This window comes from Oncorhynchus mykiss, chromosome 30 (assembly GCF_057628025.1).
Source record: "Oncorhynchus mykiss isolate SJ-2025 chromosome 30, ASM5762802v1, whole genome shotgun sequence".
NCBI lineage: Eukaryota > Metazoa > Chordata > Actinopteri > Salmoniformes > Salmonidae > Oncorhynchus > Oncorhynchus mykiss.
In genome coordinates, this window is record NC_143051.1 from 825661 (window position 1) to 849306 (window position 23646).

The 23646-nt window shown below is 41.2% G+C and overlaps 1 protein-coding gene across 2 annotated transcripts in view; it reads right to left on the minus strand.

The window, feature by feature from the left end:
* grhl2b (grainyhead like transcription factor 2b) overlaps window positions 1-23646 on the minus strand; it is a 116237-nt gene that overhangs the window by 77271 nt on the left and 15320 nt on the right. The window contains exons 2-7 of one of the 2 annotated variants that reach the window (XM_090228506.1): window positions 18090-18276; window positions 12679-12746; window positions 10102-10531; window positions 9305-9363; window positions 9024-9180; window positions 5493-5604 (exon numbers count right to left, since the gene is read on the minus strand). In XM_090228506.1, coding sequence (XP_090084632.1) covers window positions 5493-5604; window positions 9024-9180; window positions 9305-9363; window positions 10102-10531; window positions 12679-12746; window positions 18090-18276 — 1013 coding nt within the window. Of the gene's footprint in view, window positions 1-5492; window positions 5605-9023; window positions 9181-9304; window positions 9364-10101; window positions 10532-12678; window positions 12747-15853; window positions 16409-18089; window positions 18277-23646 lie in introns of those variants that run through there. The other variant, XM_090228507.1, reaches the window with a different exon arrangement.

Here is a 23646-nt window from a genome sequence, read left to right on the forward strand (position 1 = left end):
ACTCCAACCTAAGTGTGTGTAAACTTCAACAGTAGGTCTTGTTAGTTCAAATTTGACAAGTGGTTTTCTTTTATTAAAACAACAAGTGGCTATCGCAGAAAACCCCACACCAACTCTATCTGAAACCACTATAAACATATGCACAGGCCAATATGATAAAGTTGTTATCAGCTAAAACAGGAAGCCATTGTTCAGGCTGATTAGGAACTCTGTGGTATCAAACAGCAAGTTCTTGATATCTCCTATCTGGCAATGTAAACAAACTCCCTGCCTTCAAAACAAAGCACTGGTAAATACAGGAGGCTATTCTTATTTCATCTACCACTATTACCCCAGGACATGTCAGTTCATCTACCACTATTACCCCAGGACATGTCAGTTCATCTACCACTATTACCCAAGGACATGTCAGTTCATCTACCACTATTACCCCAGGACTTGTCAGTTCATCTACCACTATTACCCCAGGACATGTCAGTTCATCTACCACTATTACCCCAGGACATGTCAGTTCATCTACCACTATTACCCCAGGACATGTCAGTTCATCTACCACTATTACCCCAGGACATGTCAGTTCATCTACCACTATTACCGCAGGACATGTCAGTTCAACTACCACTATTACCCCAGGACATGTCAGTTCATCTACCACTATTACCCCAGGACATGTCAGTTCAACTACCACTATTACCCCAGGACATGTCAGTTCAACTACCACTATTAACCCAGGACATGTCAGTTCAACTACCACTCTAAACCCCTCTACCCTCAAAACCTCTCCACCCCTAAACCCCCTCTATCCCCTCTACACCCAACCCTCCCCAAACCCATCTACCCCCAAACCTCTCTAACCCCAAATTTCCTCTACCCCCCAAAACTCCTCTACACCCCAAAATCTCAGTACCCCTAAACCTCTCTACCTTAAAGCCCCTATACCCCCAAAACCTCTCTACCTCCAAAAATTCCTCTTCCCGCCCAAAACCCGTCTCCTCCCAAAACTCTACCTTCCCCAAAATCCCTTCTATCCACTCTACCCCAAAACCCCTCTACCCCCAAAATCCCTTCTACCCCCAAAACCCCATCTAACTAATGTTCCCTCTAAACTGCGCACTTGTGCGGGCGCGCAGTTACCCTGAGACTGCCGTGCAGCTCCACCGGGACTGCCAAGCAGAATAAATATCAGAGATGTTGTTGTAGGCAGAACACATCTGAGTAGGATTCTATTGCATTGATATGCACCACTCAGCCCACACATACCAGTGCGGCATTACCAATCAGAGCTGCAGTAGGCCTATGTGCAAGTGTTGTATTTTGAGGCAGTCTTGAATAAGCTAAGTAGCCAATATGTAGAGGGTAGCATAATTTGTCTGATTCTCTGTAATAATGGTATATGAATAATGATGCATTTTATTTTTTAAAGTGTTTTCTTGCATCAAACAACACAACAACATTTTCCATCACCTCCTTGTCTGAGTGGATAAAGGTTCATGCCAAGCCCTTCATGTTTTTTTCAAAAGTCTCATGGAATGAGGCCTACATTGAAGACCAGAATTTTCACAAAGTTCAAGTTTGCGCTCACCAGACCTGAAATCTGCTCAGTGACGAAAGAAAATAGAGGGAACATTGCATTTAACCCCTCTACATTACCTAACCTCTCTACCCCCAAAACCCCCTCTACCCCTCTATATAACCTAACTTCTCTATCCCACCATCTACCCCCAAAACCGCCTCTATATTACCTAACCTCTCTATCCCTTTATCTACCCCAAAAATCCCTTTACCCTTCCACCTCCAAATAATCCTCTACCGCCGGCAAACCAAGCCTCTTAACCGCTTCAAACCATATGACAAATACTTTTTCATATTTATTAGAGTATTTGAGGAGTAATTTATTTATTGCACTTTTGGGACTATTCAATTGGTTCCACTGTACCAAGCAAATTGCATTAAGTGCATCTCAAGTATTTTAACATATGTGACAGCTGTACATGTTTTACTCGGGTCTTTAAACCAGGCCTCCCGGCTGGCTCAGTGAGATGGAGATCAATCAATCAATCAAATGTATTTATAAAGCCCTTCTTACATCAGCTGATATCTCAAAGTGCTATACAGAAACCCAGCCTAAAACCCCAAACAGCAAGCAATGCAGGTGTAGAAGCACGGTGGCTAGGAAAAACTCTCTAGAAAGGCCAAAACCTAGGAAGAAACCTAGAGAGGAACCAGGCTATGAGGGGTGGCCAGTCCTCTTCTGGCTGTGCCGGGTGGAGATTATAACAGAACATGGCCAATATGTTCAAATGTTCATAAATTACCTGCATGGTCAAATAATAATAATCACAGTGGTTGTAGAGGGTGCAACAGGTCAGCACTTCAGGAGTAAATGTCAGTTGGCTTTTCTTAGCCGATCATTCAGATTCTGATACGCATGAAGCCCTTTTCCCCACTAGGAGATAAACGGAATAATAAGTCAAAGCCTGGCCATGTCACTCCACTCCCCACTCCATTCCAGGTTTTCACAGGTGCACAGCCAGTCAGTCAGCCAGGCAGTCAGGCAGGTTGCATCCTGGTCCTCGTCCGTTAGTTCTCCGTTAAATAGATCCATTCAAATCCCAGGTCCCATGACACACACAGCCTCAGGCCTCCAAGCCTCCAGGCAGAGCCAGGGAACAATCCTGAACCAACTGCTATTCAAATCCCAGCCTAGCCTGGTGGTGTCATGTTACAACTCCCTGCTCCCTGCTGCTGCCACTATCCAGACCAGACCTGGCCTGTACTACAGTTTACTATTTGTCATTTGACCAGGGGGTCACCTCTCTCCTCTTCTGCTACTAATCCTTCAGGGTCAGGTTAGCCTAAACCCCCACCCCACACAGACACAATGACATATGGGTAAATTAAGCTACAGTATAGAGTTAGGAAGCAAGCCTGATGAACCAAACAATTGATCTTTCTGACGATACCAACAGATTTCATTACTTTGCTACAGACAAATTGAATATGATTTTTTTCAGGACAACTTTTCATCAATTACAACTCCCTGGAATCTAGTGGATGTGACTTGTTCTATTTCATTCCCACCAATTGAGATTCTTTCTCTTTTTTATTAAATGCATTTATATCTTGGCCCTGGTAGATGCACAGCCGTTTGCAAAAACACATTGTTCTCTAATATAAACATAACTATTTAACCAATTATATGCATAATCATGAAAAACATAATAATGTAATTTACTAAGTAATATTTCATGATCAACCGTGTCAAACGCTTTGGATAAATCTAAATAGATGCCTAGAGTGCATTCATTGATGTTCACGGCTTTAAAGATTTTTATCCACAAGTTGCAAAAGAGGAGGAGTAATTTTTACCAAAACCATAATACAGTGTTGCTTAAAAATGTTTAACATTCTCTTATGCAACTATTTTTCTAGGATTTTAGAAAAACATAGTACAGATATTGGGCGATAATTTGTGAAAGATCTTGGATCCCCAGATTTATAGTGGTGGATAACTCATTTTCAAATCTTTAGGAACAATACCAGTTTGCATACATTTGGTGAATAGAGGCTCAGTGATCGAGGAAGACACTGATTTCAACAAAGAGGAAACCAATCTCATCATGACCTGCTGCTGACATCTTTAAGTTACCAATTACCTCCTTCACATCAGGAGGACCCAACTGAAGCGGAGAAGGAAAATGTCCCGTAATATAATCCAAGGCATTTCCATCAACTTCCTCTATGTTCTTTGACAAATGTACCACATTCACAACAAAGGTATTACATTGACATGAAATGATATCAGGATCACTATAGGTCTGATTTCCAACAATACATTGAGGTGAAATAGTTGTAGTTTCTCTTATTAATTAAACAGCTTTTCCAAGTTGACTTTATTCATTCAACAAGTGGTTTCAGACTAAATAACCGCTCACTTCCTCATTGAGTAATACACTGTCTGGATGATATGCATATATCTGTCATATCTGAGGCCTAGAGTGAAAAGCAAATTATATGCTGCCTTGACAGACACGACAGGACTGGGGCAAATGGGAAAAGTGCATTGTGATATTCTGTTGATATTATGATAAAACAACAACAGACAACCAACTGCTAAATCATGTCACTAAATCATGTCAATTGTTTAGACATGTAACAAACACATCCCACATATTAATTTACTAGACTTAATATCAATCTCTGAGCATAACATCACCCTTTCAGCACCTCAGGCCTCAGTCAGAGAGGTACAACACAGAAAGGTACACTGGCTGGCTGAGGCATTCCTCTCTCTGTCCAAACAAGCCATGCATTTCTCCCATCTGCCCTGATTCTCCCACCTTACATACCACCACTGCTGCTTCTCAGCCTCTCTCTGCAGGTCGCAGCTTGCCATGTGGAACAGATCCTTCATGCCTCTCAGTCAGACTCACTCAACATGACTGGAGAGAAATGGTTCACATTCAAATACACCGACTGATAATTGCGAAATGTTTGTCAGTAAAAACTGTGACTAACTAAAATACATTTAAAAAAAAATAAACATCCACTTGTCATTTTAGAATGTGCAAAATTAAGCAATAGAACCACGAATGAGAGGCATGCTTCTCCTTTCACTACAATCCCCCAGGAAATGTTAATTATCTACGTAACTATGCGGGACTAACAACACCCAGTCATTAACTGAATTAATGCCCCTCAACAGCACAACGGAGAGGAGGGATATGAAAGGGAGAAGAGAGGAGGTGAGGAGGAGGGATATGAAAGTGAGAAGAGAGGAGGTGAGGAGGAGGGATATGAAAGGGAGAAGAGAGGAGGTGAGGAGGAGGGGTATGAAGGAGATCTCTCTCTGTGGAACAGTGACTGGTGGTAGGCCCAGGCAGGGGGATGTGACTGGTGGGAGGCTCAGGCAGGGGGATGTGACTGGTGGTAGGCCCAGGCAGGGGTATGTGACTGGTGCTAGGCCCAGACAGGGGTATGTGACTGGTGGTAGGCCCAGGCAGGGGGATGTGACTGGTGGTAGGCCCAGGCAGGGGGATGTGGAACAGTGACTGGTGGTTGGCCCAGGCAGGGGGATGTGGAACAGTGACGGGTGGTAGGCCTGCCCAATACTAGTCAATAAATTGACACAAATTGACACCATACTAACAGTATTTAGACAGGTTTACGTACAGGCATATAGCTTTAATTTGTAGTATCTTTCCAAATGTCGTGGTCTGAGTGACTTTCAACAAACTCTAATTCTATACTCTTACCAAGTTACCAAAGTCTTATAAAAAGTGTGCTGGTGGGAGTGCCAGTATGGTTAATTAGTTAGTTAGTTACAGGTCTTACCTATGACTAGTACTCTCTGTTTAGCAGTGTGTTGGCGGGTATGCCAGTGTGGTTAATTAGTTAGTTAGTTACAGGTCTTACCTATGTCTTGTACTCTCTGTTTAGCAGTGTGTTGGCAGGAGTGCCAGTATGGTTAGTTAGTTAGTTACAGGTCTTACCTATGTCTAGTACTCTCTGTTTAGCAGTGTGTTGGCGGGAGTGCCAGTACTTCCAGTACTTCAGCTGTTCGTCTCTGTTCTTGTCTTCACTGAACACCACCATGATGACACTCTGTGTCAGAGGAATAGGAGACAGTACGATGATTAGCAACATTACTGTAGATCAGGGATGGGCAAACGTGTGGGTTTGAGGGCCACATCGGGATTAGGAAATTCAACTGAGAGTCACTCAGATTGTTTTTTACTATTTATTTTTTGGGCTAAATCTATTTACGGTCCAGAAAATATATATAGGTCCCATTATTATTTCTACATACACTGAGAGGATAAAACATTAGGAACACCTTCCGAATATTGAGTTGCACCCACTTTTGCCCTCAGAAAAGCCTAAATTTGTTATTTTGCCAAACTTAATCTTATATTTTAATTGGCCAGTCTGAGATAAGGCTTTTTCTTTGGAACTCTGCCTAGAAGGCCAGCATCCCGAAGTTGCCTCTTCACTGTCGACGTTGAGACTGGTGTTTTGTGGGTACTATTTAATGAAGCTGCCAGTTGAGGACTTGTGAGGCATCTGTTTCTCAAACTAGACACTCTAATGTACTTGTCCTCTTGCTCAGTTGTGCACTGGGGCCTCCCACTCCTCTTTCTATTCTGGTTAGAGCCCGTTTGCGCTGATCTGTGAAGGGAGTAGTACACAGCGTTGTACGACATCTTCAGTTTCTTGGCAATTTCTTGCATGAAATAGCCTTCATTTCTCATAACAAGAATAGACTGACGAGTTTCAGAAGACAGTTTGTTGTTTCTGGCCATTTTGAGCCTGTAATCAAACCCACAAATGCTGATGCTCCAGATACTCAACTAGTTTAAAGAAGGCCAGTTTTATTGCGTCTTTCATCAGACAACAGTTTTCAGCTGTGCTAACATAATTGCAAAAGGGTTTTATAATGATCAAATAGCGTTTTAAAACTATAAACTTTGATTAGCTAACACAACATGCCATTGGAACACAGGAGTGATGGTTGCTGATAATGGGCCTCCGTACACCTATGTAGATATTCCATTAAAAATCAGCTGTTTCAAGCAACAATAATCATTTACAACATTTACAATGTCTACACTGTATTTCCGATCAATTTTATGTTATTTTAATGGACAAAAATGTAATTTTCTTTCAAAAACAAGGACACTTCTAAGTGACCCCAAACTTTAGAACGGCAGTGTACATGAATCCAATTATCATTATTTTATACTCAAAAGCTTTTTAGCTCCCAGAGAACTAAAGATGTGATAGTTAGCTCCCAGAATACTAAAAATGTGCTAGTTAGCTCCCAGAGTACTAAAGGTGTGATAGTTAGCTCCCAGAGTACTAAAGATGTGATAGTTAGCTCCCAGAGTACTAAAGGTGTGATAGTTAGCTCCCAGAGTACTAAATATGTGATAGTTAGCTCCCAGAGTACAAAACAATGTGCTAGTTAGCTCCCAGAGAACTCCTAAAGATGTGCTAGTTATCTCCCAGAGTACTAAAGATGTGCTAGTTAGTTCACAGAGTACTACTAAAGATGTGCTAGTTAACTCCCAGAGTACTAAAGATGTGCTAGTTAGTTCCCAGAGTACTAAAGATGTGCTAGTTAACTCCCAGAGTACTAAAGATGTGATAGTTAACTCCCAGAGTACTCCTAAAAATTATATATATTTTATTAATTTAACCTTTATTTAACCAGGTAGGCAAGTTGAGAACAAGTTCTCATTTACAATTGTGACCTGGCCAAGATAAAGCAAAGCAGTTCAACACATACAACGACACAGAGTTACACATGGAGTAAAACAAACATACAGTCAATAATACAGTATAAACAAGTCTATATACGATGTGAGCAAATGAGGTGAGATAAGGGAGGTAAAGGCAAAAAAAGGCCATGGTGGCAAAGTAAATACAAAATAGCAAGTAAAACACCGGAATGGTAGATTTACAGTGGAAGAATGTGCAAAGTAGAAATAAAAATAATGGGGTGCAAAGGAGAAAAATAAATAAATAAATTAAATAAATACAGTAGGGAAAGAGGTAGTTGTTTGGGCTAAATTATAGGTGGGCTATGTACAGGTGCAGTAATCTGTGAGCTGCTCTGACAGTTGGTGCTTAAAGCTAGTGAGGGAGATAAGTGTTTCCAGTTTCAGAGATTTTTGTAGTTCGTTCCAGTCATTGGCAGCAGAGAACTGGAAGGAGAGGCGGCCAAAGAAATAATTGGTTTTGGGGGTGACTAGAGAGATATACCTGCTGGAGCGTGTGCTACAGGTGGGAGATGCTATGGTGACCAGCGAGCTGAGATAAGGGAGGACTTTACCTAGCAGGGTCTTGTAGATGACATGGAGCCAGTGGGTTTGGCGACGAGTATGAAGTGAGGGCCAGCCAACGAGAGCGTACAGGTCGCAATGGTGGGTAGTATATGGGGCTTTGGTGACAAAAGGGATTGCACTGTGATAGACTGCATCTAATTTGTTGAGTAGGGTATTGGAGGCTATTTTGTAAATTACATCGCCAAAGTACTAAAGATGTGCTAGTTAGCCCCCAGATTATTAAAGGTGCACTAGTTAACTCCCAGAGTACTAAAGATGTGCTAGTTAACTCCCGGAGTACTACAACTGTGGTAGTTAGTTCCCAGAGTACTAAAGATGTGCTAGTTAGATCCCATATTATTAAAGATGTACTAGTTAGTTCCCAGAGTACTCCTAAAGATGTGCTTGTTAACTCCCAGAGTACTAAAAATGTGCTAGTTAGTTCCCAGAGTACTAAAGATGTGCTAGTTAGTTCCCAGAGTACTCCTAAATATGTGCTTCTTAACTCCCAGAGTACTAAAGATGTGCTAGTGTCACGCCCTGACCATAGTTTACTTTGTATTTTCTATGTTTTGATTGGTCAGGGTGTGATCTGAGTGGGCATTCTATGTTACATGTCTAGTTTGTCTAGTTCTATGTTCGGCCTGATATGGTTCTCAATCAGAGGCAGGTGTTCGTCATTGTCTCTGATTGGGAACCATATTTAGGTAGCCTGGGTTTCACTGTGTGTTTGTGGGTGATTGTTCCTGTCTATGTGTTTTTCACCAGATAGGCTGTTTTAGGTTTTCGTTACGTTCATCACGTTCTTTATTTTGTAGTGTTTGCATTGATTCGTGTTTTACGTTTGTTCATTAAAACATGGATCGCAATCTACACGCTGCATTTTGGTCCGACTCTCCTTCACATACAGAAAACCGTTACAGCTAGTTAGTTCCCAGAGTACTAAAGATGTGCTAGTTAATTCACAGAGTACTAAATATGTGATAGTTAACTCCCAGAGTACTAAAGATGTGATAGTTAACTCCCAGCGTACTCCTAAATATGTGCTACTTAACTCCCAGAGTACTAAAGATGTGCTAGTTAGTTCCCAGAGTACTTCTAAATATGTGCTAGTTAACTCCCAGAGTACTAAAGATGTGCTAGTTAGTTCCCAGAGTACTAAAGATGTGCATTCTTCGTTCTCATTCTTCAACTCACCCTGACTTTGCTGATTGGATGTCTCAGGCGTTTGTTAGCTCCCAGCTCGCTGAGCGTCACAGCGTAGAACTGGCCCTTGTTCAGGTACGTCATGGGCCCCTCCCCCTGCTTCACACGCAGTGACCTGGTGGCTTCCAGCTTGTACTGAAACGTATCCCTGTTAGAAGACACAACACATGATTAGTCTGTAGATATGACTGGTGGATATCTCAGCCAACAAAAATGCTGTATATTGTCTAATTGGACAGTATGTTGTGGATGTGTTTGGAGTAGTGACTTACACTACTTGTTGGTCGAAGATAAACTCTTCCTGTGCTATAGACTTGGGTGTGTGGTATTTCTGTTGGGGGGGAAACATTAATGTGTCAGGCAGTCAGTCAGACAAGGAAAGGGGAACCAACTATGATACATTTAGAGGAAGTTAATCAACACTTTGGTTCATTTACTGACATTTTGGCTTTTCCAGTTCTATAGCATATTGGGGCATCAGCATCAACAATTTGCTAAAGGGAAGTATCCTTCCCAAGTGGGCAAACAGGTTGCAATCACATCATTCTAAGTTGTAATGTGATTGTAATGAGTTTTGGCTGTGGTGTTATAGCTTTATGGTCCAGTACAGCCGTTATCTCAATATCAAATCATTGCTGAGTAACAATTAAGTACCTTACTGTGAATGTTTTAAATAAAAATTGTCAAAAATAGCAAAGAGGAATTTCTCAAGCAAGAATGTATCTAGAACTGTCTGGGAGTGGTCTGAGTGGGGAGGGGAAATAGAAAACTACCTGTTATTGGCAGAGAGGTTTGGAACTCTCTTTCTTATTGGTATATTAATCAATGTACCGCTTGGCGATGTCTCACCAGCCAAGCCAAAACGCCATCCTACCAAAACAGGCTGAAACTTGTGGCAGTCTATTCCAATAGCTCTTACACTAAATGGGCATTATCATCATTTTCACAATGTCACAGTATTATACCAACCTCAGTGTGGAACAAGAATATCAGGTTTTTGACTACACTGGGCTTTTAACATAACTTAAGAATATACATGTTTAACACATAAGTCCTAACATCCTCTTACCACATCGCTCTCCTCTTCATACGGGCTGTCATCAGGCGTGCTGCGCTGGTCCTCCTTAACGTATCCTCCGTGACTAACTGTTGACACATCGGATACATACGGACTCATCTGTTCATAGACGACCCTTGACTCCTGCTCCTCGCCCTCTACTCGGTAGTGCACCCCCGTCCCAACCCCAGGACCCATGAACACCGGGGCATACATCTCTGCCTTCACCAAGGCAATAGCCCCAGGTCCATCACCCGTCCCCGCCCCGTACTCCTCCCTCTTGTCCAGGTGGTCAGTGTTGAGGGACATGTTGACTCTCTTGTCCAGGTGGTCAGTGTTGAGGGACAGGTTGACCGGGACAGACTTCAGCACCTGGACTCGGTTGTCCACCATCTCTATGTTGTCACCCTGCTGGCCGTTGATGCTGGTCCCCGAGCCTCCCCTGTAACAGCATCAGAGAAGAACAGCATTCAGGTGGAACCTACTAGAACTGGTGGAAACATATTACATGGGTCATTCCACCAAAGAGTGCATTTTGTGTCCATTTGATATTTATTTAATTTTAGAAGGCTGTTAAATGAAATGAAGTGGCCTTAATATAGACCACATGGAGAATTCAATAAATCTGTCATGCGCTGACTATAGAGAGCATTTGTTTCTCTATGGTATAGTAGGTCAGGGCGTGACTGGGGGGAATTCTAGTTTATATTTTCTATGTGGGGTTCTAGTTCAGTGTTTCTATGTTGGTGATTTGTATGATTCCCAATTAGAGGCAGCCGGTAATCGTTTTCTCTAATTGGGGATCATATTTAAGTAGCATTTTTCTCACTTGTATGTGTGGGATATATTGTTTATGTGTAGTTAGTTACCTGTTAGCACGCCATTGGCGTCACATTTCGTTTATTGTTTTGTTGTGTGGTTCACCTACTTTAAATAAAAAGATGTGGAACCCAGATCACACCCAGTTGGTCCTAGTATGCTTCCAACGATCGTGACAAAATCAGATTTTTACATGACTATAGGCTAAAGTGCCTAAATTCAGCATTTTGACATGTCCCTCTGTCAACCCTGAATCACTTTGAGGAGGATTTCAACCATCCAAATATTTCTTCACGTTTCACCATCATTGTAAAGTCCTCGTTCTATTGTTGCTTTGACAAGTCATTTCTGAAGATTATTATTTATTTAATGTGATTAGTCATTCATTTTCAGGTCAACCCTTTTATTTAAACTGAAATTTTTTTCAGTTTTAATATGGTGAAGCTATTCCTTTGAAATAAATGTTTCAAAAGAAACATTAAACATCTCTATTTTTTAGCAATCTTTTTAATGTTTTGTGGTGGAAAAGTGAGTGGGCCGAACAAAACACGTCAACCCTGTTATCCTGTTACCCTGTTACCCTGTTATCCTGTTACCCTGTTACCCTGTTACCCTGTTATCCTGTTATCCTGTTATCCTGTTACCCTGTTACCCTGTTATCCTGTTACCCTGTTACCCTGTTATCCTGTTATCCTGTTATCCTGTTACCCTGTTACCCTGTTATCCTGTTACCCTGTTACCCTGTTATCCTGTTATCCTGTTACCATGTTATCCTGTTACCCTGTTACCCTGTTATCCTGTTACCCTGTTACCCTGTTATCCTGTTATCCTGTTATCCTGTTACCCTGTTACCCTGTTATCCTGTTACCCTGTTACCCTGTTATCCTGTTACCCTGTTACCATGTTATCCTGTTACCCTGTTACCCTGTTATCCTGTTACCCTGTTATCCTGTTATCCTGTTATCCTGTTACCCTGTTACCCTGTTACCCTGTTATCCTGTTACCCTGTTACCCTGCTATCCTGTTACCCTGTTACCCTGTTATCCTGTTACCCTGTTACCATGTTATCCTGTTACCCTGTTACCCTGTTATCCTGTTATCCTGTTACCCTGTTACCCTGTTATCCTGTTATCCTGTTACCCTGTTACCCTGTTACCCTGTTATCCTGTTATCCTGTTACCATGTTATCTTGTTATCATGTTATCCTGTTACCCTGTTACCCTGTTATCCTGTTATCCTGTTATCCTGTTACCCTGTTACCCTGTTACCCTGTTATCCTGTTATCCTGTTACCATGTTATCCTGTTATCCTGTTACCCTGTTATCTTGTTATCATGTTATCCATGGATAGACAGGCTAGAGATGTTTCAACAGTAAAAAAGGGGAATCATGGCTGTTTTAAGATGAAATCGTCAACTATTTTATTTTATTTTGCACTAAGTAGGCACTTACTATAGTCCTTTTTGAACTTGTGCTATTTATGACAGAATGTTAAAAGTTGGTGAAACCAACATTTTATTTCACCAAGTTACACTTCTCAAAAGGCACCGAATTGGTGGAACGACCCACATATCCAATCTGTACGGTGATATCAGTACAGTTTTCCCCATAGGTTAAACAAGTTTCTGTGATTTACAGTCAAAATCACAATGACTAAAATTCAGTTATTGGTGTCAGAAATTAAACTGTCTATCAAGGACTATAAGTGATGTGCTTAAAATGGTAGGTTGTCTTTCCTATGAATTACATGTTGGCTATGAAATACACTGACCTCTTTTCCTGCTCCTCTGAAATTTCAACCACTTTGGTGATGGGCAACAGTCTCTTTTCTTTAGGAACCTGAGAAGAAAAGAATATCCACGGTGTGTCCAGGGGAATGTCGTCATCCAACAAGGTGTTACTGCTCTATTCAATCCATATAGAAGAAAATAAATTCCATTATGTGAAAATAGCAGCAGTAGCAGTAGCAGTAGCAGTAGTAGTAGTAGCAGTAGCAGTAGTTGTAGTAGTTGTAGTATTTTTTATTTTTTTATTTCACCTTTATTTAACCAGGTAGGCTAGTTGAGAACAAGTTCTCATTTGCAACTGCGACCTGGCCAAGATAAGGCATAGCAGTGTGAACAGACAACACAGAGTTACACATGGAGTAAACAATTAACAAGTCAATAACACAGTAGAAAAAAAGGGGAGTCTATATATACATTGTGTGCAAAAGGCATGAGGTAGGCAAATAATTACAATTATGCAGATTAACACTGGAGTGATAAATGATCAGATGGTTATGTACAGGTAGAGATATTGGTGTGCAAAAGAGCAGAAAAATAAAAATAAATAAATAAAAACAGTATGGGGATGAGGTAGGTGAAAATGGGTGGGCTATTTACCAATAGACTATGTACAGCTGCAGCGATCGGTTAGCTGCTCAGATAGCAGATGTTTGAAGTTGGTGAGGGAGATAAAAGTCTCCAACTTCAGCGATTTTTGCAATTCGTTCCAATCACAGGCAGCAGAGAACTGGAACGAAAGGCGGCCAAATGAGGTGTTGGCTTTAGGGATGATCAGTGAGATACACCTGCTGGAGCGCGTGCTACGGATGGGTGTTGCCATCGTAACCAGTGAACTGAGATAAGGCGGAGCTTTACCTAGCATGGACTTGTAGATGACCTGGAGCCAGTGGGTCTGGCGACGAATATGTAGCGAGGGCCAGCCGACTAGAGCATACAAGTCGCAGTGGTGGGTGGTATAAGGTGCTTTAGTGACAAAACGGATGGCACTGTGATAGACTGCATCCAGTTTGCTGAGTAGAGTGTTGGAAGCAATTTTGTAGATGACGTCGCCGAAGTCGAGGATCGGTAGGATAGTCAGTTTTACTAGGGTAAGTTTGGCGGCGTGAGTGAAGGAGGCTTTGAAGGAGGCTTTGTTGCGGAATAGAAAGCCGTAGCAGTAGTAGCAGCAGTAGCAGTAGTAGTAGTAGTAGCAGTAGTAGTAGTAGTAGTAGTAGCAGTAGCAGTAGTAGTAGCAGTAGTAGTAGTAGTAGCAGTAGCAGTAGTAGCAGTAGTATTAGTAGCAGTAGTAGTAGTAGCAGCCGTAGTAGTAGTAGTAGTAGGAGTAGTAGCAGTAGTAGTAGTGGCAGGAGTAGTAGCAGCAGTAGCAGAAGTAGCAGTAGCAGAAGAAGTAGCAGTAGTAGGTGCAGTAGAGAAAGTAGTAGTAGTAGTAGTAGCAGTAGTAGTAGTAGTAGTAGTAGCAGTAGTAGTAGCAATAGTATTAGTAGTAGTAGCAGTAGTAGTAGTAGCAGCAGTAGCAAAATTAGCAGTAGTAGTAGCAGTAGCAGTAGTAGTAGCAGTAGTAGCAGTAGCAGTAGTAGTAGTAGTAGTAGCAGTAGTAGTAGTAGTCGCAGTAGTAGTAGCAGTAGCAGTAGTAGCAGTAGTAGCAGTAGCAGTAGTATCAGTAGTAGCAGTAGCAGTAGTAGCAGTAGCAGTAGCAGTAGTAGTAGCAGCAGTAGCAGCAGTAGTAGTAGCAGTAGTAGCAGAAGAGCAGTAGTGGTAGCAGTAGCAGTAGTAGTAGTAGTAGTAGTAGTAGTAGTAGTAGTAGCAGTAGTAGTAGCAGTAGCAGTAGCAGTAGTAGCAGTAGTAGTAGCAGTAGTAGTAGTAGTAGCAGTAGTAGCGATAGTAGCAGTAGTAGTAGCAGTAGCAGTAGTAATAGTAGCAGTAGTAGCAATAGAAGAAGTAGCATTAGCAGTAGAAGCAAAAATAGTAGCAGTTGAAGAAGTAGCAGTAGCAGTAGTAGTAGTAGAAGAAGTAGCAGAAGTAGCTAAGCGGTAGCAGTAGTAATAGTAGCAGTAGTAGTAGCAGTAGAAGAAGTAGCAATAGCAGCAATAATAGTAGCAGTTGAAGAAGTAGCAGTAGCAGTATTAGTAGTAGAAGAAGAAGCAGTAGTAGAGGTAGCATTAGCAGTAGCAGTAGCAGTAGCAGTAGTAGCAGTAGTAGCAGTAGTAGTAGTAGTAGTAGCAGTAGTAGTAGTAGTAGCAGTAGTAGTAGTAGCAGCATAGTAGTAGCAGTAGTAGCAGTAGTAGTAGTAGTAGCAGTAGTAGTAGTAGCAGTAGCAGCAATAATAGTAGCAGTTGAAGAAGTAGCAGTAGCAGTAGTAGAAGAAGTAGCAGTAGTAGAAGTAGCATTAGCAGTAGCAGTAGTAATAGTAGCAGTAATAGTAGTAGTAGTAGTAGTAGTAGCAGTAGTAGCAATAGTAGCAGTAGTAGTAGCAGTAGCAGTAGTAATAGTAGCAGTAGTAGTAGCAATAGAAGAAGTAGCATTAGCAGTAGAAGCAAAAATAGTAGCGGTTGAAGAAGTAGCAGTAGCAGTAGTAGTAGTAGAAGAAGTAGCAGAAGTAGCTAAGCGGTAGAAGTAGTAATAGTAGCAGTAGTAGTAGCGGTAGAAGAAGAAGCAGTAGCAGCAATAATAGTAGCAGTTGAAGAAGTAGCAGTAGCAGTAGTAGTAGTAGAAGAAGAAGCATTAGTAGAGGTAGCATTAGCAGTAGCAGTAGTAATAGTAGCAGTAGTAGTAGTAGTAGTAGTAGCATTAGAATAAGCAGTGACTGCTAAGTAGTAGTAGTGATAGTAGTGGTAGTAGTAGTAGTGATAGTAGTGGTAGAAGTAGTAGTAGTGGTGATAGTAGTAGTAGTATCAGTGATAGTAGTAGTAGTAGTGATAGTGATAGTAGTAGTTTTTGTGATAGTGATAGTAGTAGTAGCAGTAGTGATAGTAGTAATAGTAGTAGTAGCAGTAGTAGTGCTAGTAGTGGTAGTGATAGTAGTAGTAGTAGTAGGCATAGTATTAGTGATAGTAGTAGTAGTATTAGTGATAGTAGTGATAGTGATAGTAGTAGTAGTTGTAGAGATAGTAGTATTAGGAATAGTAGTAGTAGTAATAGTGAACTTTGTAACTTTCTCACCTTGTAATAGTCGTAGAGCAGTCCCAGGGCTGCAGCAGTGGTAGTAGTACTAGTGATAATGATAGTAGTAGTGATAGTAGTAGTAGTAGTGATAGTAGTAGTGATAGTAGTAGTACTAGTGATAGTGCTGGTAGTAGTGATAGTAGTAGTACTAGCGATAGTGATAGTAGTAGTGATAGTAGTAGTAGTACTAGTGATAGTAGTAGTAGTAGTGATAGTAGTAGTAGTGATAGTGATAGCATTAGTAGTAGTAGTGATAGTAGAAGTAGTACTAGTGACGGTAGTAGTAATGATAGTAGTAGTAGTGATAGTAGTACTAGTGATGGTAGTAGTAGTGATAGTAGTAGTAGTGATAGTAGTAGTTGTAGTAGTGATCGTTGTAGTAGTACTATTGATAGTAGTAGTAGTGATAGTGAAAGTAGTAGTGATAATAGCAGTAGTACTAGTGATAGTAGTAGTAGTAGATAGTAGTAGTAGTAGTACTAGTGATAGTAGTAGATAGTAGTAGTAGTAGGTCGTGATAGTAGTACTAGGCATAGTGATAGTAGTAGTACTAGTGATAGTAGTAGTAATAGTAGTAGTGATAGTAGTAGTGATAGTAGTAGTAGTACTTGTGATAGTAGTAGTCATTCTAGTGATAGTAGTAGTAGTGATAGTAGTAGTTACAGTAGTATTAATAGTAGTACTAGTGATATTAGTAGTAGTGATAGTAGTACTAGTGATAGTGATAGTAGTAGTGACAGTAGTATTAATAGTAGTAGTAGTGATATTGATAAAAGTAGTAGTAGTGATATTAGTAGTAGTAGTAGTAGTGATAATGGTAGTAGTAGTAGTAATAGCAGCAGTAGTAGTGGTATCAGTGATAGTAGTAGTATTAGTGATAGTGATAGTAGTAATAGCAGTAGTGATAGTAGTAATAGTAGTAGTATTAGTGATAGTAGTAGTAGTATTAGTGATAGTGGTAGTGGTAGTAGTAGTAGTAGTAGTTGTGGTATCAGTGATAGTAGTAGTATTAGTGATAGTGATAGTAGTAGTAGCAGTAGTGATAGTAGTAATAGTAGTAGTATTAGTGATAGTAGTGGTAGTGACAGTAGTAGTATTAGTGATAGTAGTAGTAGTATTAGTGATAGTGGTAGTGGTAGTAGTAGTAGTAGTAGTAGGTAGTGATAGTAGTACTAGGCATAGTGATAGTAGTAGTAGTAGTAGTGATAGTAGTAGTACTAGTAATAGTAGTAGTAGTAGTAGTAGTGATAGTAGTAGTATTAGTGATAGTGATAGTAGTAGTTTTTGTGATAGTGATAGTAGTAGTTTTTGTGATAGTGATAGTAGTAGTAGCAGTAGGGATAGTAGCAATAGTAGTAGCAGCAGTGATAGTAGTGGTAGTGATAGTAGTAGTAGGTAGTGATAGTAGTACTAGGCATAGTGATAGTAGTAGTAGTAGTAGTGATAGTAGTAGTACTAGTAATAGTAGTAGTAGTAGTAGTAGTGATAGTAGTAGTGATAGTAGTAGTAGTACTTGTGATAGTAGTAGTCATTCTAGTGATAGTAGTAGTAGTGATAGTAGTAGTGACAGTAGTATTAATAGTAGTACTAGTGATATTAGTAGTAGTGATAGTAGTACTAGTGATAGTGATAGTAGTAGTGACAGTAGTATTAATAGTAGTACTAGTGATAGTAGTACTAGTGATAGTAGTAGTAGTGATAGTAGTGATACTGATAGTAGTAGTGACAGTAGTATTAATAGTAGTAGTAGTGATATTGATAAAAGTAGTAGTAGTGATATTAGTAGTAGTAGTAGTAGTGATAGTGGTAGTAGTAGTAGTAATAGCAGTAGTAGTAGTGGTATCAGTGATAGTAGTAGTATTAGTGATAGTGATAGTAGTAGTAGCAGTAGTGATAGTAGTAATATTAGTAGTATTAGTGATGGTAGTGGTAGTGACAGTAGTAGTATTAGTGATAGTAGTAGTAGTATTAGTGATAGTGGTAGTGGTAGTAGTAGTAGTAGTAGTTGTGGTATCAGTGATAGTAGTAGTATTAGTGATAGTGATAGTAGTAGTTTTTGTGATAGTGATAGTAGTAGTAGCAGTAGGGATAGTAGCAATAGTAGTAGCAGCAGTGATAGTAGTGGTAGTGATAGTAGTAGTAGTAGTATTAGGAATAGTAGTAGTAGTATTAGTGATAGTAGTGATAGTGATAGTAGTGGTAGTAGTAATAGTGAACTTTGTAACTTTCTCACCTTGTAATAGTCGTAGAGCAGTCCCAGGGCTGCAGCAGAGTCCTCGTCTCCATTGATGCTCATCATGGCCTTAGTGGCTGCAGTCAGAGGGTTCTCCAAGTAGGACCGCCATGCCTCATCCTCGCTGGTGTATGCACGCCGCCCTTGGAAGGACGTCTCATTGGGTACCACCACCACCAGCCGCTTACTGTGATATGACACAAACACGCACTCTTAATATACAGTTGAAGTCGGAAGTTTACATACACTTAGGTTGGAGTCATTATAACTCGTTTTTCAACCACTCCACAAATTTCTTGTTAACAAACTATTGTTTTGCCAAATCGGCTAGGACATCTACTTTGTGCATGACAGAAGTAATTTTTCCAACAATTGTTTACAGACAGATTATTTCACTTATAATTCACTCTATCACAATTCAGTGGGTCAGAAGTTTACATACACTAAATTGACTGTAACTTTAAACAGCTTGGAATATTCCAGAAAATGATGTCATGGCTTTAGAAGCTTCTGATAGGCTAATTGACATAATTTGAGTCAATTGGAGGTGTACCTGTGGATGTATTTCAAGGCCTACCTTCAAACTCAGTGCCTCTTTGCTTGACATCATGAGAAATTCTAAAGAAATCAGCCAAGACCTCAGAAATGTTTTTGTAGACATCCACAAGTCTGGTTCATCATTGGGAGCAATTTCCAAACGCATGAAGGTACCACGTTCATCTGTACAAACAATGGTACGCAAGTATAAACACCATGGGACTACACAGCCGTCATACCGCTCAGGAAGGAGACGTGTTCTGTCTCCTAGAGATGAACGTACTTTGGTGTGAAAAGTGCAAATCAATCCCAGAACAACAGCAAAAGACCTTGTGAAGATGCTGGAGGAAACAGGTACAAAAGTATCTATATCCACAGTAAAATGAGTCCTATATCGACATAACCTGAAAGGCCGCTTAGCAAGGAAGAAGCCACTGCTCCAAAACCGCTATAAAAAAGCCAGACAAAGGTTTGAAACTGCACATGGGGATAAAGATTGTACTTTTTGGAGAAATGTCCTCTGGTCTGATGAAGCAAAAATAGAACTGTTTGGCCATAATGACCGTCGTTATGTTTGGAGGAATAAGGGGAGGCTTGCAAGCCAAAGAACACCATCATGTTGTGGGAGTGCTTTTCTGCAGGAGGGCCTCGTCCACTTCACAAAATAGATTTCATCATGAAGAGGTAAAATTAGGTAGACATGTGGAAGCAACATCTCAAGACATCAGTCAGGTAGTTAAAGCTTGATCGTAAATGGGTCTTCCAAATGCACAATGACCCCAAGCATACTTCCAAATTTGTAGCAAAATGGCTTAAGTCAAGGTATTGGAGTGGCCATCACAAAGCCCTGACCTCAACCCTATAGAAAATGTGTGGGCAGAACTGAAAAAGCGTGTGCGAGCAAGAGTGCCAGCTCTTTCAGGAAGAATGGGCCAAAATTCACCCCACTTATTGTGGGAAGCTTGTGGAAGGCTACCCAAATGTTTGACCCAAGTTAAACAATTTAAAGGCAATGCTACCAAATACAGTGGGGAGTATTTGATACACTACCCGATTTAGCAGGTTTTCCTACTTACAAAGCATGTAGAGGTCTGTCATTTTTATCATAGGTACACTTCAACTGTGAGAGACAGAATCTAAAAATCACATTGTATGATTTTTAAGTAATTAATTTGCATTTTATTGCATGACATAAGTATTTGATACATCAGAAAAGCAGAACTTAATATTTGGTACAGAAACCTTTGTTTGCAATTACAGAGATCATCCTGTAGTTCTTGATCGGGTTTGCACACACTGCAGCAGGGATTTTGGCCCACTCCTCCATGCAGACCTTCTCCAGATCCTTCAGGTTTTGGGGCTGTCGCTGGGCAATACGAACATTCAGCTCCCTCCAAAGATGTTCTATTGGGTTCAAGTCTGGAGACTGGCTAGGCCACTCCACGACCTTCAAATGCTTCGTACAGAGCCACTCCTTAATTGCCCTGGCTGTGTGTTTCGGGTCGTTGCCATGCTGGAAGACCCAGCCACGACCCATCTTCAATGCTCTTACTGAAGGAAGGAGGTTGTTGGCCAAGATCTCACGATACATGGCCCCATCCATCCTCCCCTCAATACGGTGCAGTCGTCCTGTCCCCTTTGCAGAAAAGCATGCCAAAAGAATGATGTTTCCACCTCCATGCTTCACGGTTGGGATGGTGTTCGTGGGGTTGTACTCATCCTTCTTCTTCCTCCAAACACGGCGAGTGGAGTTTAGACCAAAAAGCTCCATTTTTGTCTCATCAGACCACATGACCTTCTCCCATTCCTCCTCTGAATCATCCAGATGGTCATTGGCAAACTTCAGACGGGCCTGGACATGCGCTTAATCCACGATGGCGTAGTGTGTTACTAATGGTTTTCTTTGAGACTGTGGTCCCAGCTCTCTTCAGGTCATTGACCAGGTCCTGCCGTGTAGTTCTGGGCTGATCCCTCACCTTCCGCATAATCATTGATGCCCCACGAGGTGAGATCTTGCATGGAGCCCCAGACCGAGGGTGATTGACCGTCATCTTGAACTTCATCCATTTTCTAATAATTGCACCAACAGTTGTTGCCTTCTCACCAAGTTGCTTGCCTATTGTGCTGTAGCCCATCCCAGCCTTGTGCCGGTCTACAATTTATCCCTGATGTCTTTACACAGCTCTCTGGTCTTGGCCATTGTGGAGAGGTTGGAGTCTGTTTGATTGAGTGTGTGGACAGGTGTCTTTTATACAGGAAACGAGTTCAAACAGGTGCATTTAATCCAGGTAATGAGTGGAGAATAGGGGGGCTTCTTAAAGAAAAACTAACAGGTCTGTGAGAGCCGGAATTCTTACTGGTTGGTAGGTGATCAAATACTTATGTCATGCAATAAAATGCAATGGATTTTTGTTTTAGATTCCGTCTCTCGCAGTTGAAGTGTACCTATGATAAAAATTACAGACCTCTACATGCTTTGTAAGTAGGAAAACCTGGAAAATCGGCAGTGTATGAAATGCTTGTTCTCCCCACTGTGCTTATTGAGTGTATGTAAACTGCTGACCCACTGGGAATGTGATGAAAGAAATCAAATCTGAAATAAATCATTCTCTCTACTATTATTCTGACATTTCACATTCTTAAAATAAAGTTGTGATCCTAATTGACCTAAGACAGGGAATTTTTACTAGGATTATATGTCAGGAATTGTGAAAAACTGAGTTTAAATGTATTTGGCTAAGGTGTATGTAAACTTCTGACTTCAACTGTACACAAACACACTTATTATACACACTGCATATACACACACACACACACACACACACGTATTATACACACTGGCACACACTGCATATACACACACACACACACACACACACACACACACTCACACTCACACTCACACTCACACTCACACTCACACTCACACTCACACACAGTCTAAAGGAGGTTAGATAGCTTCAGGACAGACAATAGCTCTAATCAGCAGGTTAGAGAGCTTCAGGACAGACAATAGCTCCAATCAGCAGGTTAGAGAGCTTCAGGACAGACAATAGCTCTAATCAGCAGGTTAGAGAACTTCAGGACAGACAATAGCTCTAATCAGCAGGTTAGAGAGCTTCAGGACAGACAATAGCTCTAATCAGCAGGTTAGAGAGCTTCAGGACAGACAATAGCTCTAATCAGCAGGTTAGAGAGCTTCAGGACAGACAATAGCTCTAATCAGCAGGTTAGAGAGATTCAGGACGGACAATAGCTCTAATAAGCAGGTTAGAGAGCTTCAGGATGGACAATAGGTACTGTATATTCTAATTAGCAGGTTAGAGAGCTTCAGGGCAGAGAATAGCTATAAGCTTTGAACAGCAAGGACAGCTATTTCTTGTCCCGGAATCCCACTTAACAAACAGGTTGAAGCCTGCTTGACATTGACGCTAAGCTGCTAGCCATCAGGCTAATGAAGTTGGTACCAGATGAGTTTTGGACTGAAGTCCTCTTTGTCTGGAGAAATACATTTCCAGCACTGTAGGAGCGGTATCTATTACCCACTGTTACGGGACAAACTGGACAACTCAGAGTTCCAATGCGGCAATTGTTTACTTGCCGAGGATTATAGGTTTGAGGTGGATTCATTGATCACGCAAATCGCCAGCCTACGTAAGAAACTGGTGAAAACGCAGAGTAGAATGGTTACATTTTCTACGCCGGTGGCTGGACGACGTTCACGCTTGTTGGATGCATCTCCGCCTTGTCGTTTGTCGTTATCCAACTGGCCGGTGTTGCCTGGAGCTCCCCCATCTGATAGCGGAGTCGAAGGAGCACAGCAAGAGGAGCAAGACGATCAACGATGGTCGCATGTCACGAGTCGTGTCTGCAGCCGCAGTGCCTACAACTACGAATTCTTAGTCGATGTTGACAACCTTCCGTCCCTGTTCTGGATCGAGCGGGGCTTCTCCATCTGTCGGAGGCCTGCCACAGGCTCAAGTTATCCTGCCTCTCGCCCATCCATGAAGGGTTCTCTGAATCCTGAGAATAGGGAGTGGGCGGATTTCCTCATCCTTCTCGCCAGCGGTGAATCTGGGCAGCTCCATGGTAAGAAATGTGACCGTTCCTGGTGCAAAAACAATGTCCTTTCCCTGAGCTCGAGTAAATGACATTACTAAGCTGCTCCCGAATGTACTACACCAGGACATGGAAATCCATTCTATCCTAGTCCATGTGTGTTTTAATGACATTACTAAGCTGCTCCTGAATGCACTACACCAGGACATTGATTCTATCCTAGTCCATGTGGGTTTTAATGACATTACTGAGCTGCTCCTGAATACACTACACCAGGACATTGATTCTATCCTAGTCCATGTGTGTTTTAATGACATTACTAAGATGCTCCTGAATGCACTACACCAGGACATTGATTCTATCCGAGTCCATGTGGGTTTTAATAACATTACTAAGCAGCTCCTGAATGTACTACACCCAGGACATTGATTCTATCCTAGTCCATGTGGGATTTAATAACATTACTAAGCTTCTCCTGAATGTACTACACCAGGACATTGATTCTATCCTAGTCCATGTGTGTTTTAATGAAATTACTAAGCTGCTCCTGAATGTACTACACCAGGACATTGATTCTATCCTAGTCCATGTGTGTTTTAATGACATTACTAAGCTGCTCCTGAATGCACTACACCAGAACATTGATTCTGTCCTAGTCCATGTGTGTTTTAATGACATTACTAAGCTGCTCCTGAATGTACTACACCAGGACATTGATTGTATCCTAGTCCATGTGTGTTTTAAAGACATTACTAAGCTGCTCCTGAATGCACTACACCAGAACATTGATTCTGTCCTAGTCCATGTGTGTTTTAATGACATTACTAAGCTGCTCCTGAATGTACTACACCAGGACATTGATTGTATCCTAGTCCATGTGTGTTTTAAAGACATTACTAAGCTGCTCCTGAATGCACTACACCAGGAAATTGATTCTATCCTAGTCCATGTGTGTTTTAAA